Source organism: Geotrypetes seraphini, chromosome 4 (assembly GCF_902459505.1).
Source record: "Geotrypetes seraphini chromosome 4, aGeoSer1.1, whole genome shotgun sequence".
NCBI classification, from domain to species: Eukaryota; Metazoa; Chordata; class Amphibia; order Gymnophiona; family Dermophiidae; genus Geotrypetes; species Geotrypetes seraphini.
The window spans coordinates 312163772-312182577 of record NC_047087.1 but is presented as its reverse complement, the minus strand read 5'-3'; the positions used below and the strand labels follow the sequence as shown (position 1 = coordinate 312182577).

The 18806-nt window shown below is 44.9% G+C and overlaps 1 protein-coding gene across 5 annotated transcripts in view; it reads right to left on the bottom strand.

Moving 5' to 3' along the window:
• The window catches only part of TDRD1 (tudor domain containing 1), a 613801-nt gene that overhangs the window by 33679 nt on the left and 561316 nt on the right, over positions 1–18806 (bottom strand). For all 5 annotated transcript variants that reach the window (XM_033943145.1, XM_033943144.1, XM_033943148.1 and 2 more), the window contains one exon: positions 18536–18703. In XM_033943145.1, the coding sequence (XP_033799036.1) occupies positions 18536–18703 (168 nt within the window). The remainder of the gene's footprint in view (positions 1–18535; positions 18704–18806) is intronic.

Genomic DNA, 18806 nt, shown 5'->3' with positions numbered 1-18806 from the left:
GTAAATACTGACGAAAAAAACATGTTTAGTCTATCTGCCACTTCTTTTTCCTCCTTCACCACTCCTTTCCGATCTCCGTCATTCAGCAGTCCCACCTCCTCCCTTTCTGGCTGCTTCCCTTTAACATATTAGAAGAACGGTTTGAAATTTCGTGCTTCCCTGGCTAGCCTCTCTTCATATTCTCTTTTTGCTCTTCTAACCGCGAGGTGACATTCTTTTTGATGTTTCCTGTGCTCTTTCCAGTTCTCCCCAGTTTTGTCCTTTTTCCATTTCCGGAATGAATTTTTCTTATCTCCTATAGCTTTCTTCACTTCTTTAGTTATCCACGCCGGGTCTTTTGTTCGGCTCTTTTTGCATCCATTTCTAAATCTGGGGATATACAGATTTTGCATCTCGCTCACCGTGTCCTTGAATAAAGACCAGGCTAGCTCTACAGTCTGTGATTTCTTTGAGCTGTTCCTAAGTTTCTTCCTTACCATTACCCTTATCGCTTCGTAGTTTCCTTTCTTGAAGTTAAAAGTTGTCGCTGTGGTTCTCTTTCCCTTCAGTATTCCTACTTCAACTTTGAACTTGATCATGTTGTGATCGCTGTTTCCCAACAGTCCCACTACTTCCACTTCATTTGCAGGTTCTCTTAGCCCATTAAGGATTAGATCCAGAGTGGCATTCCCTCTCGTCGGTTCCCTGACAAGCTGTTCCATGAAGCAGTCCTGTATAGCCTCCAGGAATCCAGTCTCCCTAGCGCATTTTGAGTTTCCAAGACTCCAGTCTATCCCGGGATAGTTGAAGTCTCTCATAACAATCGTGTTATCGCTTTTGCATTCTCGCTTCATCTCGGCTTCCATTTCTTCATCGTTTACTTCGGTTTGCCCAGGTGGACGATAGTACAGGCCCATCTTTATCTCGGGCCCTTTCCTTCCCGGTATTTTAACCCATAGTGATTCCAATTTGTTGGTTGTCGTTACTGTCTCCACTCTGGTCGAGTGTATGCTTTCTTTTATCTATAGGGCTATTTCTCCTCCTTTCTGACCTGACCTGTCTTCGCGATAGAGTTTGTACCCCGGCAGTGCTATGCCTCATTTGTTTTCTTCATTCCACCATGTTTCAGAGACCCCAATGATGTCTAGGTTCTCAGTTTTGGCCACGACTTCTAATTCTCCCATTTTGTTCCTTAGGCTCCTTGCATTAGTATACATGCAATTTAAGTCCTGGTATTTTTTTGTCTTCATTTCCTTTCCCTGTGCTACGATCTTTATTTTCTTCTCCTGTGCTACAATCTTCTTATCCTCCTCTTCTGGATCCATCAACTCTTGTGTTTTGCACGTTGTGTCTTCCCAGCATTTTTCCCACTCAGTATCCTCACGGGATACCTTCTTCCGAATCGTCGACACTTGGTCGACTGTCGATTTTCCCCTTCTTCTTAGTATAAAGCCTGCTCTATTCCTCTCCTGATGTTGTTTGCTAGAAGTCTAGTTCCCGCTGCGCTCAGGTGCAGTCCATCTCTCCTGAAGAGCTTGCTCTTGCCCCAAAATGTAGTCCTCACGAAGTGGAACCCTCTTCCTCACACCATCTCCTCATCCATGCATTTATTGATTGCAGTTCCATCTGCCTCTTCACATCTGCCCTCGGTACTGGTCGGATCTCTGAAAAAGCTATCTTCTGAGTCCTCATCTTCAACTTCCTTCCCAGAATCTTGAACTGTTCGATCAGGAGACTTGGACGAAGCAATAGAAGCCGCTGAGTCCTCGAGGTCTGGAAGCGGAGACCTCGATCAAGGAGTCAGTGGTCTGGAAGAGTTGGAAAGTGTAGATCGGGGCTTAGTTGAAGAAGGACGCTCTTTGGAAGAAGAGCTATGCCTGCAGGTATGCCTCGAGGAAGGCCTAGATTGACAAGTGGTGCTTGGAAGGAGGTTTTGAGGAGATTTCGCCCTGCCGATGGAAGCAGATGTTACCACCAAGGAATGAATAGGGCTCGAAGCTGTAGATCGAAGCTCAGGAGATTTGGTGGAGGAATCTCGAGGCACTCCCAAAGACTGCTCCTTGTATGGAGTGTGAGGATTCCTGTCGAGGCACTTGCAAAGAATCTACTCCTTGCTTAGAGTGTATGGATGCCAGACCAGACACTCGCAAAGACTCTGCTCCCTGCGTAGAGTGTGAAGTCTCAGCCAGAGGCATAGGAAGAGGCTCGACCTCACGGGAGTCTGCAGAATGCCCAGGCTGGATTAGAGTAGCTAGCTTCGGTCCGATTTTGGTTAGGAACTGAACAAATTGCTGCTCTAACATGGTCTGAAGGAAGCCGGCAAGGATGGATTCGCATCTGAAATCGGACCACCTGCTATGGCTGGAGGTTCCAAAGTGGCTGTGGAAATGTACTTCGACTTGGAAGTCTTAGTAAGCTTGAGGACCACCGCTGGAACTTTCTGCTGAGCTATCTGACCTGAGGATCCAGGGGAACATACAGCAGGTGTACTCGAGGAAAGAGCCGCCGCAAACGAGTAAGGTTTGATGAGGCTCGAGGTCGGAGTCGTGGAAGTAGGAGGACCCTTGGTAGAAGGTTGAACTGAGGCCGCCTTCAAAGTCGAGGGTGTGACTGAAGAGTCCATCCCGAAAAGCTTCTCCACTAAAATTTGACGACATTTAAGAGGAGCAGAGCGCTCGCACAACTTCGGTTGATGGTTCGGCCCAAGGCAGTTGAGGCACCGACGGTGCGGGTCCATGAGGGAAATTGCACGCTGGCGCTGGCTACACTTCTTGAAGCCCGTTGCTGACTAGGACATAGGAGGAAAAATAGCTGCAGCAAAGTCGAAACCCATGGGCTGCGGCCTGCCCTGCCAGTCGAACGGAAGAAAATAAATTTTTTTTTTTTTTTTTAAAATGAAAAAAACACAGCAATTCGTGAAGAAAATAACACAAACCATGGTGAGAGAAGGCACGAAGTAACAAAGTTAAACACAGAGAGTCAAAGACGGACTTCTCGGCTCCGCGGAAAACTGAGAACTGAGGAGACTCGCCCTGCGCTGGGCAGGAAGGCACTCTCGCATGCGCGGTGCGGATGACTCGAAACTTCTAAGTTTCTTCAAGCAAGTCTGCTTGCGAGGCTGTCCACATCCGGGCTCCGTGGATGACATCACCCATAAGTGAGAATAGGCTGCCTGCTTGTCCTAGGATAAAGAGTTTTACCTCATGCAAAATTGTAATTTCTTTAATAAAACATCATCTATTTTTTCAGAGGTCCTCCCAGTACCTACAAATCCAAAATGTGGCCCTGCAAAGGGTTTGAGTTTGAGACCACTACCTTAAGATCATCACATACAATCACACCCAAGTCCCGCTCTTCTGTCATATACATAAGTTCTTCATCCCCTAAACTGTACCCTACCCTCGGGTTTTTGCAGCCCTAAATTTTAGCTGCCAAATTTCAGACCATTTTTCAAGCTTTTCCAGGTCTTTATGTTATTCACACCATCCGGCGTGTCTACTATATTGCAGATTTTGATATCTGCAAAGAGGCAAATCTTACCCTGCAGCAATATCGTTTATAAAAATGTTAAAAAGAACAGGCCCAAGAACAGAACCTTGAGGCACACCACTGGTAACATGCCTTTCCTCAGAGCATCTCCACTAATATCACTATCCTCTGTTGCCTTCCACTCAACCAGTTCTTGACCCAGACCGTCACTCAGTTTATTTATTAGACGTCTGTGTGGAACACTGTCAAAGGCTTTGCTAAAATCTAAATACACCACATCTAGTGTATTCCCTCTATCCAATTCTCTGGTCACCCAAAGAAATTGATCAGATTTGTCTCACAAGACCTACCTCTAGTGAATCCATGTTGCTTCTGGTCCTGTAATTCACAGGATTCCAGAAACTTCACAATTCTCTGTTTTAAAAGCATTTCCATTAATTTGTTTACCACAGAAGTCAGACTTACCTACCTGTAATTCCCCACTTCTTCCTTACTTCCACTTTTGAGGCGAGGGACCACATCTGCCCTTCTCCAGTCCTCCGGTACCACTCCCAACTTTAGAGACTCATTGAAAAGGTCAGTCAGCGGACCCACCAGAACTTCTCTAAGTTCTTTCAGCATCCTCGGATGTACATCATCTGGCCCAATCACTTTGTGTACTTTTTTTTTTTTTTTTTTTTTTCAAAATGTTTTTTATTAAAGTTTCAGAAAAAGCTCAACAAAAGTAACAACATGGTGTTCACAAGAATACATGAATACCTGCAAAGTCTTCCGAACTTCACCATCACCCCAAATCCCCTCCCTCCCACCCCCCAATCCATCCCATCCCAAATAACCAACAAACCCTACAAAGCAGCACAAATCATACATTTTCTCCATTCCAAGAACAATGTCTGTGTAATAAATCAGGCATTAAGCAGATGACTTCGGGCTCTAGGAGTCAAGGTAAGCCAAAAGGGTTCCCAACAAAGCCTAAAAGTCCGGCCAAGTAATGTATCCAGAGAAGCAATTCGCAAACGGTCCATGGAAGCCTGCTGTAACATCAAGGTGCGCCAGTGAGACAAAGTTGGAGATTCAGAGGAAATCCAGCAATGTAAGATCACTTTTTTCCCCATTAACACTGCCCGGGCCATGAAATTCCGAAACCCTCTTGGGGAAGCAAGCAGGAGGCGATCCAACGTGAACAGCATGACTGGACTAAAAGTGAAATTGTATGTCCACATGTTCCTGATATGTCCCTGAAGCTGTAGCCAAAATGTCTGCACTTTCACACAGGTCCAAAATTGATGTCCAAGTGTAGCTGGAGAGTGGGAACATTTAAGGCACTGGGCAGAAGTACACATCTTTGCCCGGAACATATATGATGGAGAGCGATAAAGACGCAGCAAAAATTTATAGTTCATTTCAATCAAGTTTGCATTAAGTGTCACTCGAGCTGTCGCAGAGATCGCTCTCTTAATCATAAGGGCAGTAACCACACACGGAAGTTCCATGGACCACTTAGTAGCATAGGTCTCGTAGGAAATCTCGCCCATACTCTCCAGAAGGTGTCGGTAATGAAATCTCATCGGGATCAAAACCTGAGCAGACAAACTCAAGGCCTCAGATATGGTCTCCATCCACTGATCAGTAAGGAAATTCTGGGGCAAGGTGCGCATATAAGAAGATAGTTGTAAGTAGGAAAGCCAATCGCAAGCTCTCCAGCCGTGGTCCCTCTGGAGATCAGCAAAAGATTTCAAGGATCCATCAGAACGGACCAATTGAAACACGTACAGGTTAGCATCAGCAGTCCAGACACTAGATGGAGCAGGAGCAAGCCCCTGGGGAAAACCCCCATTTCCCCGCAGAGGCAAGTATGGAGTCACATGTGGCGGTATTTGAAGTTGGTGGCAGAGAAGTTTCCAGACCCGACGCAGTGGTCGCAAGAAAAGGTCCCTTGCGGAGGAAGTCTTTGGCGGCAAACTCTGTACGTGGAGCAGATAGCTGAAATGAAAAGGGGCGCAAAGCATGAGTTCTTGTCGAGAAGCTGAGAAATAGCTAGTCCTGCGGAACCAATCGTTGATATGTCTCATCTGGCACGCCTGGGATAATAATCGAAGGCTACGCAATCCCAGGCCCCCCAGATCTTTAGGACGTGTCATATGAGTCAAGGACATGCGTGCCCTCTTTCCATTCCACAAGTACTTTTGAAGATGTTTTCCAATTAGTTTATCATGCTTAGCCATTAACAAAACAGGTAACATCTGAAACATATACAGCCATTGAGGCACCAGGACCATATTATATAATGCTATTTTCCCTAACAAAGATATTGGATACACCCTCCAGTTCTCCAATTTGTGTAAAGTGGAGCGAACCAATGGTTCTATGTTAAGTGTATATAATGCTGAAAGGTCAGGGGATATCGTAACACCCAAATATACAATAGCGCCTGGGGCCCAAGTCAAGGGAAACGGTCCCTGCCACTGCGCCCGAACCTCTGGGGACAGCGGCAGTACCATAGATTTTTGTTTGTTTAAGGCCAGGCCCGAGTACATACTGAATTCGTCCAGTAAATCCAGCGCTCTTGGGAGAGACACAGTGGGGGTTCCCAGAGTCAGCAAGAGGTCGTCAGCGTATGCCAGGACCCGCAACTGCGTATCACCCTCCGGCAGCCCTTGTAATACATCATCCCCCAAAAGCGTGCGGAGAAAAGGGTCCAGGTATAAAAGAAATAACAAAGGGGATAACGGACTACCCTGCCTGGTACCCCGGGATATAGAAAAAGTAGGGGACCTGGAACCGTTAACCAACACACAAGCTGTGGGATCTGTGTAAAGCAGGTGTACCATATCTGAAAACCACCCCTCAATCCCCATGAAGGAAAGTACTCGAAAAAGATAGACCCAGTTCACCTGATCAAACGCTTTAGCAGCATCCAAGCCCACCAGAACTCCCCTAATACCAGCGTCCTTTGATCGTTGTATTGCCGTAAGTAGTCTACGGACATTCAATACAGAGTGTCGGTGCGGGACAAAACCGACTTGTTCGGGGGTAATCAGGGCAGGCAATAACACAGCCAGTCGGTTAGCCAAGATTTTGTCAAGAATTTTGATGTCCACGTTAATTAAGGAGATAGGTCTATAGGATTCAAGATCCGTACCAGGCTTACCCGGCTTAGGAATTAAAGTTATGAATGCATGATTAGCTCCCACTGGAAAGTGACCCACCTCTAGCGCAGCTGTGTAATAAGCTTCCAAGGGGCCACAAAGAGAGGCAGAAAGCAATTGGTAAAACTCGGGAGAGAAACCGTCGGGGCCAGGGGAGGTTCCGCATTTGAGTTGTTTAATTGCAGTGAGGAGTTCCTTACCCTGAATCGGGCGGTTCAGTGCAAGCCTGTCCGGTGAAGTCAAGCGAGGAACCCCAGCATCCGCAAGGTAATCATCCACCTCAGGTCCCCCCTGTGGGTCTCTAGAGGCATAAAATTCCCTGTAGTAACTCAAAAAACTATGTGCAATGTCATCAGTGGAGGTCACTTCCCTGCCCGAGGGCAACACAAGGGTGGGAATTTAACGAGGAGGTCGACGAGGTCTCGTCAGCCCGGCCAGTAATCGGCCTGCCTTATTGCCAAATTTATAATAGTGAAAGCGAGAGTAATGGCGATATTTTAAAGCGCGCTCATGCAATAAAGTATTCAATGCCACTTGCGCGGCCACCATAGCCTCCCGAAAGGGGGGGGTCGGGTTCGCAACATATGCACGTTTCAACCTCCTATACTCTCTCTCTAAGTGCAACAGGCCCCTGGAAAGGCGTTTTCGCTGTGCCGCTACATAGGAAATAATATCTCCCCTAAGGACCGATTTCGCAGCCTCCCAAAACAAAAGCGGCGTTTCCTGATGTTGTGAGTTAAAAGCTACATAGTCCTCCCATTTCTGGGCAATGTATTTTTGAAAATCAGAACTGGAAGCCAAATAGGTTGGAAATTTCCAAGACCCCCCCCCCGGCCGGGCTCCCACCGTGTAGAAAGTCAATCCAAATTGGGCAATGATCCGATACGGACAGTGGACCCACCTCCGCTGAGTGGACCTGAGGCAAGGAAGCAGTAGAGGTCAAAATGTAGTCTATTCTCGAAAAAGTGTTATGGGCCCGAGATTGATGTGTAAAGTCCCTTTCAGTAGTATGGAGCAAGCGCCAAGGATCAATAAGATCCAGGGTATCGCAAAGAAATGGAACCCCCCGTGTTGGACTGGGAGTCTGCGAAGTACCCGGGCCCGTCCTATCCAGGAGGGGGTCAAGCACCTGGTTTAGATCCCCCAGTAAAACCAAGGGGCGTGTCGTATCCCTGAGCCCCAGTGAAACTAGTGTTGTGAAGAAAGCATGGTCGTATTGGTTAGGGGCATAAACTGCCAGCAAATGAAAAACAAGCCCTGACATGGTCACCTTACACAATAAAATCCTCCCCAATGAATCCTGATAAAGTTGCTCTACCTTCCCCGGGAATCCCCTGCGGACCAACAGTGCCACCCCTGCCTTCTTATTCGAGGAAGAAGTGGAAAACACCTGACCCACCCAGCCCTTCAACAATTTAGCATGTTCAGGATCAGTCAGGCGGGTCTCCTGGAGACATGCCAAATCCGCTCTGTGATGCTGAAGGCGCTGCAAAATTTTGCTTCGCTTTATTGGAGATGTTATACCACAAACGTTCCAAGATAGAATTCGAAAAGTCTTAGTACTTATACCTTACAGTAGGAGAATAGCCCCGCCCAGTACCACAAAAGACTTTCCCAAGCTCCCAGCCAGGCCCGAGAAAGAACATCTCAATTACATACACAGAGAACACACTTTTAATTTTATGGGAAACCACATTTTGCACTGGAATGGAAAAGAATAAAACTCTGAACTTTAACCCACCTTCCCAAAACCCTGAACCTCCCCCTCCCAACACACCCCAACACACCCCCAAACCCCCCCTCCCACTCCCAATCCCCCAACCAGAAACCTGGCTTACCAAGGACCCTCCCGGATCCAGGGAAGCAAAATCACGAGAATGAGGCCATCAGGGCCCTGTCCTCTTAACAGATACCAGGACATGTCCAGAGAGTTAAGATGATAAGTGAAATAAGCCAAAAGCAAATCCGCCGCCTGTGCCAGCTAAGTCCCCATCAGGCATCACAGGTCAGGTTGGCGAGGCAGAGGACTCCAAGTTATTAATGAAGTCTCCTGCCAGCACTTCAGAGTCGAACACGTGCCATTTCCCTTGATGTTGTATTTTTAAGATGGCCGGATAAATGAACATGAAGCGCCGCTTCTTTTCCACCAATTTGGAGCAAAGAGGGTAGAAAACTTTGCGCCGGTCCGTTAATGCAGCCGAATAATCTTGTCCAATGCGAATCGGGTGTGTCTCATATACCAACGAGTCTCTGTTTGCTCTGTATGCCCGGAGAATCTCCACTTTGTGGCGATAGTTATGTATCTTTCCAATGACAACCCTGGGGCGCTGGTCTGCCCCAGCCCGGGCACCCACCCGATGCACCCGCTCAAATCGGGCCGGGCCCAAGGAGGCTGGCATCGGCAGTGTACTAGCCAGCCACGATTCCACCACCGAGAGGAGCGCTGATTCCGCTATGGTTTCCGGGAATCCTATAAACCTCAAGTTCCCACGGCGCGATCGATTCTCCAGGTCTTCCAATTTGTCCTGGCAGGAACGTAATTGCGAGGAAAGGGTAGCCACCTCAGATTCCAGGGTAGAAGCCCCGTCCTCCACCGCGGACACCCGGTTCTCCAACTCAGTGACACGTGTAGAGTTATCCTCAAGTAGCGATTCCAGCCTGGTCAACTGAGTGGAGATCAGTTCCATTCGCGGTCCCAGAGCCTGTAGAATTACATTCTCCAGGTCCGCTATCATAGCCGGGGTAAAGGTCGGGCTGTGTGCTCTGGTGGCGTCCGCCATTTTGTCCTCGTTCGGTTTCGCTCTTTCCCGATCCTTTTTCGCGGATTTAGATGCCATCGCGTTCGGGGACCTTGCCAAAAATTTGTCCATTCGAGGCCAGCACCAATGCTGATAAAAGGCGGCCGAAATTTCGCGGTTTCAAACTCCGTGTTTTGCGTGAGGAGGGACAGGGCTCCGGAGCCGGCACAGCGTGTTGCCTACCAGCTCACAGCATCACGTGATCTCCTTAAGGATTTCTGTGTACTTTTATTTTAGCTTGCAACTCACAAAAACAACCCTCTGAAAATCGATCAGGATCTACCACTCCTCCATCCCTATTCATGTTTGTCTTCTGTGGTCCTGCTCCCAACACTTCAGCCGTGAACACAGAACAGAAAATTTGTTAAGCAATTCAGCCTTTTCTATAGCAGTTTCTACATATTCCTCCCCTTTACCTTCGAGTCTCACAATGTCACTTTTGCACTTCTTCCTATCACTGATATATCTAAAAAATGTCTATTTTTTTCTTCCATTTGCATCTTTGCTTTCCTGATTACACGACCAGCCTCTCAACTTTTCCAGATAATTTTGCCTGTCTTCCTCTTTCTGTGATCTTTTGTAGTTTATGAAAGCTAACCTCTTATTCCTTACCTTCTCAGCTACAGAAACAAAGTGGCCTTCTTTTCTTCCTACTTTTACTTACTTGCCTCACAAAAAGGTTGGTCGCTCTGACAATTACTCCTTTTAGTTTTGCCCACTGCATTTCCACTCCTTCCAGACATTCCCATCCAGACAATAATTCCTTGACGTAAACCCCCATCCGAACAAAGTTAGTTTTTTAAAAAATCTAGAACGTTTGCTTTTGAATGAGCCCTCTCTATACCCATCTGAAATTTTTTTTCCAATTCTTTATTCATTTTTTTAAAACTTACAATATGTGACAGCATATATAATATTTTAAACTCAGATACAACACTTAATATTCTGTTAAAATCCATTTCAGAATTTATCCCCCTTCCCCCTAATCAATAACATTCTTTAAATTCAAGAAAACCTACCCATAAACCCCATTCCTATATATCTTACTTTAATAATCAAACCAAAAAACCCCTCCCCCCTCCCTGGACATGCGTATTTAAGGGAAAAAATAATATTCAATCATTATAATATTTTGTTAATGGCTTCCAAATCTCTTGAAATTTTCTAAAATTCCCCTGCTGTGTGGCTATTGTCCTTTCCATTTTATAAATGTGATATAAAGAGTTGCACCAGAAACTGTAATTCAGTCTCTCCCATTTTTTCCAATTACTCGTAATCTATTGTATGGCAACCCCTGTCATAATAAGTAGAAGCCTGTTATTATTAGATGATATTTGGCTCTTAGCCCTCATTGACATGCCAAACATCTGAATATTAAACTTTACCATACGGTGATCACTGGATGCCAGATGATCACCCTCTATAATATCAGAAACACTTCCCTGTTTGCAAGCACCAAATCCAGTATGACCCCCTGCATGGGTTCCATTACCAACTGCTGGAACAGTTCTCCTTGTAGAGAATCCAGGATCTCCCTACTTCTAGAACAGTGTTCTTCAACCTTTTTACACCTATGGACCGGCAGAAATAAAATAATTATTTCATGGACCGGCAAACTAATAAGACTGAAATTTTTAAAAACCCCATTGCCGCCCTGTCCCCGTGAGCTCGGTCCCGTTAACCATCTGATCCCATCCGCACAAGCCTCAAATAGTTATGATTTTATATTGAACATATTTTATTAAAGTATAAAAAGAAACAATATTCTGTACAATTGTCATTTTATAAATATAAATAATACAGGGCAAGGATCAACAAAACCCTCGCCTTCACATCCCCTCTACTATCAAGAAAACTGATGGTGTTAGGGGAATGGTGTTAGGGGAGTGCAACTAGGGCAACTGCCTCCTGGTCAGAGAGAGCCCTAAGCCAGCTGGAAGCTAAAGACGCACTGCCTGGGCTTTGCACTCCCCAGTTATGTCTAACATCAACTTTAGCAAGATACCTATTTTAAATCTGATATATTCTAATCACAAGATAGAAATAAAATTATTTTTTTCTACCTTTTGTCGTCTCTGGTTTCTGCTTTCATCGTCTTTTCACTCTCTTCCATTCAGCGTCTGCCCTCTGTCTCTTCAATCCAGCATCTGCCTCTTCCATCCAATGTCTGCCCTCTACCCCTCCCCCTCCCATGCGGTATCTGCGTTCTTTCTATGCCCCTCTCTCCTACAACAGATCTAGCATCTTTGTCCCTCTTTCCTTATTTTTCATCTGACCCCCCTTCCCAGCATCAATCTCTCTCTACCTTGTCATTCCTCTGTCTCTCCCCTTTCCCTCATCTGATCTCTCCATTCCATCCTGACTCCTTCCCCTCCTCTAATCTCCCTGCCAGCTGTTTCCTTCCAATGTTCCTCCTCCCCTGTCCAGCAGTACCTTCTCCCTTTCTTCCTCCCCTTATCCAACAGTAACTCTCTTCCCTTCCCCTTCTCTGCTGTCAGCAGTAGCTCCTTCCCCTCCCTTGTCCAGGAGTACCCCTTCTCCCTTTCCGCCTCCCCTTCTCCAACATTAATTCTCGTCCCTTCCCTTTCCCTTCTCCCCTGTCAGCAGTAGCCCCTTCCCATCCCTTGTCCAGGAGTACCTCTTCTCCCTTCTCTCCTTCCCTCTCCAGCAAATGTTTCCTCTATGTAGGCTAGCGGCAGCTCTGTGTGCTTTTAACTTCGGCACACAGCTGCCCCTAAGCAGTATTTTAGCGCGGTTTCATGAGGCAGCCTCGGGGTCTTTGGTAGGCCGGCCCGCTTTGATGATGCGATGTGGGCTGGCCTACCAAAGGCCCCAAGGCTGCCTCATGAAACTGCGCTAAAATACTGCCTAGGGGCAGCTGTGTGCCGAAGTTAAAAGCACACAGAACTGCCCCTGCTTGTCTGGGGGTGCGGAGACATACGCGGCAGGAGTCGGTGGTGGCACGCAGGAGTGCCGGCATAGCGACGGCAACAGAAAGTTGCACGTCAGCTGATGCCGGCACCTTTTGCTGCGGCGGGGTCCTGAATCCTCTGCGGACCGGCAAGATTTTTTTGCGGACCGGCACCAGTCCGCGGACCGGCAGTTGAAGAACTGTGTTCTAGAAGACCCCACAATAGGGATACTCCAGTCAACATCCGGCATGTCAAAATCACCTATTAGTAAAACTTCCCCTTTTTAAAATATATTCTGAATGTCTACTATTAATCGTTGTCCACTTCTTCCGTCTGTGAAGGAGGCCTGTATAACACATCAATGTAAATATATTCACCATTCCCTCTTTCCAAATTGATCCATGGTGCCTTTTCCTTGCCCTGCAGATCCTGCAATTGTGTGACTTTAATATGATCTTTAACATATAACGCTACTTCCTCTTCTTTTCTTCCTACCCTGTCTTTCCTGAACAGATTATAGCCTGGAATAACTACATCTCAGTCATGGTTCTCCTTGACCAAGTCTCCATTATCGCCACTATATCCAACTCATCTTCTTCCATCACAGCTTCTAGATTCAGAATCTTGTTTCCCATACTTCGAGCATTAGCATATACTGCTTTCCAGACATTGCTCCCTTTTCCCATCCGTGTAGAGCATGGATGTCAAACTCAGTCACATTAAGGGGCCAAATTCAAAACAAAGGCTAAGTTGCGGGCCAGACCCAGCCCCCATAATAGTTCTAATTGTAACACCATTTTTTCCATTCATTTTTCTTGTATATACACACAATATAATCTTATTAACAACACAAAATAGTTAACTACAAAATTAAACTACACAAAGCCCACTGTATGCTTCCCAACATTTATTCCTACCATTTATTTCCTATGGAAATACAGGACCAAAACCTAAAAGTACTAATATATACAAAGGAAACCCTAAGATTGAAGACTCTGCATGCAGTACAACCCCAGAGAAAAAGAAACAAATGCATTTCTTCCTGAACAGTGCAAAATATAGACAGCAGATGTAAATTCTCAAAATTGACTCAATTCAATCACTAAATTGAAAATAATATCATCCCCCCTACCTTTGCTGTTTCCCTCCCTCCATGCTGTGCCTCAACTAGGTGCCTCCCTCTGGCGGGTGTCTTTACCTTCTGGCCGTTTTATGTGGCCTGCCGTGCAATGCATTTTCATTGCCGTCCCTGGTGTTATCTTCTGGCTGGTTCCCTCCTCCTCATTGCCGCAGTGTGCACAAAGCCACGGACGGTGGCTCCTCCCATGCCCTGCGACTCATCTGCAAGCATTCTCTCTGACATTGCGACGTCAGATAGAAGGTTTCCAGTTCAGGCGCAGGACGTGCTTAGGAGCCACCGCCGCCCGCAGCTTTGTGCACACTGCAGAAGAGAGGAGGAGGGAGCCAATGAAAACGCCGTATTGCACCGCGTGCCGCATAAAACGGCCAGGCGGGACACATTCGGACCACAGTCCTTAACTTTCACATCTATAGTGTAGAGGTATTCAGTGATTTACTTACCTGAGGGCTTATACGCACCCACCTTGGGGCTTTGATCACCCTGCCCCATCATCTGTTTTACTACTTGGGATCTAACTAGGTACTTGGGACCTGGGTTGGCCACTGTTGGAAACAGGATACTGGGCTTGATGGACCTTTGGTCTGTCCCAGTATAGCTATTCTTCTATTCTTTACACCTTTTCAGGAGGAAGAACTTAGAATGGAAGTCCAATAGTCAGGTTGGCTCCAACTGTCCAACAGAGAAAAGATTAATTCAGTTATGGAGGGATATGGAGGGATTTGGATGACATCTGCCATCTTCAACCAACTTATCACAAGCTCATCTCTTTCCCAGTCAACTCTCTCCTCAAGCACAATATCTGCATTTCACATACTTTCTCTCACTGAAGTTACCAAAACAGCAGCAGGTATGAGACTGTACACAGCACCTCACAATCCCATTTCATAACCAATTATCAAACGCTTCCTAACATTATTTTGCTCTTTCATCCATTCAATGACTATAAATTGCTTTTCTACTGACACGCTTCCAACATTATGGAAAAAGACACCATCATAAAAGTGCAGTTGCTGTATCTGCATCAGCTTCTCCCTTAATATGATTTGGTACTGGCTTATCAAATATAGGTATTGGCAAAGGCTAGGTATCAAGGACAGAAACAGAATGAGAAGGAGTTGGTCTCAAACCAGAAGTGGGTACCTGGCTGTCTTGAAACTGACACAGCACCTCAACCAAAGAAGGGGAGCTGTCCTCTTTATGTTGGACTTCAGAGCTTCCAGCATCAAGCATCGAAGAGGACCGAAGCTTCTGCTTCTTGAGTTTCCTCTTACACTCAGCATCTTGGCCTTGGATTTTTAAACTAAACTAAACCTTAAATTTATAGGCCACGTCATCTTTAAAATAAAGCTTGATTCGGTTTACAAAAATTAAAATAAAGAGAAGAAAAGTGGATTTATAATTTGGTGAATAACTAGGATTTTAAATAGTTTACGGACGATTTGAAGAGTATTTGAGTCTCTCAGCCACAAAGGAATGTTATTCTCAAAACATTGGAACCAATAGGATTAAACCACCATATAGACTGGACTATTTTTGTGAAAAAATATTTGAGACTCTTTTGGTTGAGGGCTTTTTGATTGAGTGACATCATTCATGGCAATGCACTCTTATTGGCTGATGCTGGTATTTTTATATTTTTCTGGCACCATTTTGATTTTTTGCAGATAGTGGGAAGCAAGCAAGATATTACTGTAGAGTCAATAAGTTTTTAAGCCTGAGATTATGTGCTTTTATTGTGCTCTGTCACTGACTTGGGGTTGTTTCAATACTATTTTCAGATTTTTGAGCACTTGGGTATCCCCTGAAGAAGTCAAGAGTGAAATGGACTCCCATTAGGATCATTGCTCAGGTAAGTGCTCTTTTATACCCCACATTTTTAATGCTATTTGAGACACATATGTTTACACAGTGTGAATGGAGGTTTTTTCTGACTGGTGACTGATACATGATCCAGTCCACTGGTAACATATGAGTTCTAAAGTTAAAGGAAAAATAAGTTGCTTTGGACAGATCATAGAGGTCTTTTCCTCCTCAAGTGTTAATTTCTATATCAAGTTTGGAACCTGAAATTTTTAAATATCAAGTTTGGAACCTGAAATTATTAATTTACTTTCCTGTGTGTTTCCCTCAATTATATTGTTTTTGCAAATATGACACCAGTCTTTAGAATACAGACACATCTCTTAATGGGAAAACAGAACAGTATTTCGGAAACTACATATCAGCAGAATACCTCACCTCAGCCACATATACACAGAACATGGATATTATATGTTCTTAAAACACAAACATACACTAAAAGTAAAATGAAAAGCGCCAATGCTGCTACAACCTGGAAAGGAGTAAGCTGGGATCAAATTAATGTTATAAAAAGCAAATCTATAACAGATCCAGGTCATTTAAGGACAGGCTGAGACAGCCTTCATTGCATACAGTAGAACTAAAAGTAGGACTGGTTCAGATTGCCCCTGATGTCCTAGAGCCGTTTAGTATCTCAAGACACCTCACAGATTTGTAGACTATTGAACAGAGCCTGGTGCCACTAAAAAAAATAATCCTATATCATTTTAAGGAAGTGTAGCAATGTGTGCATGCAGTCAACATGAGCCAGAATAGATCTACCTAGAATCTTCTTTTCAACCTGAAGGGCACATATTTTTTCAGATATATTAGTGAAAGGAGGAAGATAAAAAATGGAATTGCTAGGCTAAAAGATGCTGGGAACAAATATGTGGAGAGTGATGAGGAGAAAGCAAATGTGCTAAACAAATACTTCTGTTCTGTGTTCACAGAAGAAAATCCTGGAGAAGGACCGAGATTGTCTGGCAAAGTTACACGAGAAAATGGAGTAGATTCTGCGCCGTTCACGGAGGAGGGTGTTTATGAGCAACTTGAAAAACTGAAGGTGGACAAAGCGATGGGACCAGGCGGGATCCATCCCAGGATACTAAGGGAGCTCAGAGAGGTTCTGGCGAGTCCTATTAAAGACTTGTTCAACAAATCTCTGGAGACGGGAGTGATTCCTGGGGATTGGAGGAGAGCGGATGTGGTACCTATTCATAAAAGTGGTCACAGGGATGAAGCAGGAAACTACAGGCCGGTGAGCTTCACTTCAGTTGTTGGAAAAATAATGGAAGTGTTGCTGAAAGAAAGGATAGTGTATTTCCTTGATTCTAATGGGTTACAGGATCCGAGGCAACATGGCTTTACAAAAGGTAAATCGTGCCAAACGAACCTGATTGAATTTTTTGATTGGGTGACCAGGGAGCTGGATCAAGGACATATGCTAGATGTAATTTACTTGGATTTCAGCAAAGCCTTTGATACAGTTCCTCATAGGAGGCTGTTGAACAAACTTGAAGGGCTGAAGTTAGGACCCAAAGTGGTGAACTGGGTCAGAAACTGGCTGTCGGACAGATGCCAGAGGGTGGTGGTTAATGGAAGTCGCTCGAAGAAAGGAAAGGTGACTAGTGGAGTCCCTCAGGGTTCGGTGCTGGGGCCAATCCTGTTCAATATGTATGTAAGTGACATTGCTGAAGGGTTAGAAGGAAAAGTGTGCCTTTTTGCAGATGATACCAAGATTTGTAACAGAGTAGACACCGAAGAGGGAGTGGAAAATATGAAAAAGGATCTGCAAAAGTTAGAGGAATGGTCTAATGCCTGGCAACTAAAATTCAATGCAAAGAAATGCAGAGTAATGCATTTGGGGATTAATAATAGGAAGGAACCGTATATGCTGGGAGGAGAGAAGTTGATATGCACGGACGGGGAGAGGGACCTTGGGGTGATAGTGTCCAAAGATCTAAAGGCGAAAAAACAGTGTGACAAGACAGTGGCTGCTGCCAGAAGGATTCTGGGCTGTATAAAGAGAGGCGTAGTCAGTAGAAGGAAGAAGGTGTTGATGCCCCTGTACAGGTCATTGGTGAGGCCCCACTTGGAGTATTGTGTTCAGTTTTGGAGACCGTATCTGGCGAAAGACGTAAGAAGACTTGAGGCGGTCCAGAAGAGGGCGACGAAAATGATAGGAGGCTTGTGCCAGAAGACGTATGAGGAGAGACTGGAAGCCCTGAATATGTATACCCTAGAGGAAAGGAGAGACAGGGGAGATATGATTCAGACGTTCAAATACTTAAAGGGTATTAACGTAGAACAAAATCTTTTCCAGAGAAAGGAAAATGGTAAAACCAGAGGACATAATTTGAGGTTGAGGGGTGGTAGATTCAGGGGCAATGTTAGGAAATTCTACTTTACGGAGAGGGTGGTGGATGCCTGGAATGCGCTCCCGAGAGAGGTGGTGGAGAGTAAAACTGTGACCGAGTTCAAAGAAGCGTGGGATGAACACAGAAGATTTAGAATCAGAAAATAATATTAAATATTGAACTAGGCCAGTTACTAGGCAGACTTGCACGGTCTGTGTCTGTGTATGGCCGTTTGGTGGAGGATGGGCAGGGGAGGGCTTCAATGGCTGGGAGGGTGTAGATGGGCTGGAGTAAGTCTTAACAGAGATTTCGGCAGTTGGAACCCAAGCATAGTACCGGGTAAAGCTTTGGATTCTTGCCCAGAAATAGCTAAGAAGAAAAAAAAAAATAAATAAATAAATTTAAATTCTATCAGATTGGGCAGACTGGATGGACCATTCGGGTCTTTATCTGCCGTCATCTACTATGTTACTATGTTACTATGACTGAATGAGAATCATCAGTTGGGTGACACATTTTTTTTGAAGGTAGGAAAACAAATGTGCAAGTACTCAGTACTGGTGTATAATGGCTGAAACCCCCACCCCAAAACTAATTTTAAGGCATGATTAGTTTTATATCCCTGTGTCAAATTATCTGTGTCATTTCTGAAATACTACTGTGAACCGTTAAATAAATTAATAATCACATTTCCAAATAACTGGAGGTATAATTGAATATATTTTCTATTCACTTTTGTGTGTGTACTATTATGCAAAATTCCAAGACTAAACTGTAAGAACAGTAATGAAAAGAAGAAGGTTATAAATTCACATGTAAGATAAAGCAGGCAAAACAAGATACTATCATAGAAAACTTGTGCACCTACCTGCAATGGAACACTTGATTATCTGAAACGGGAGTTGCAGATAGCTGGCTTTGATTGGCAGAATTCTTGAGAAGGGAAGGTTTTCCACATTTCCATAGTCTACATAAACTACCTTCACAGCAGATTCCAAGTTATCTAGCACGACTGCACGGTACCAGTGATTATCACCTACAAGAACAGCAGAAGTTATATATTGTAAACATTTATACCTAGTCCCCAAACAATGAAGCAATGATCCCCAATTTGATGATACATGTCTCTGAAGTTCAGT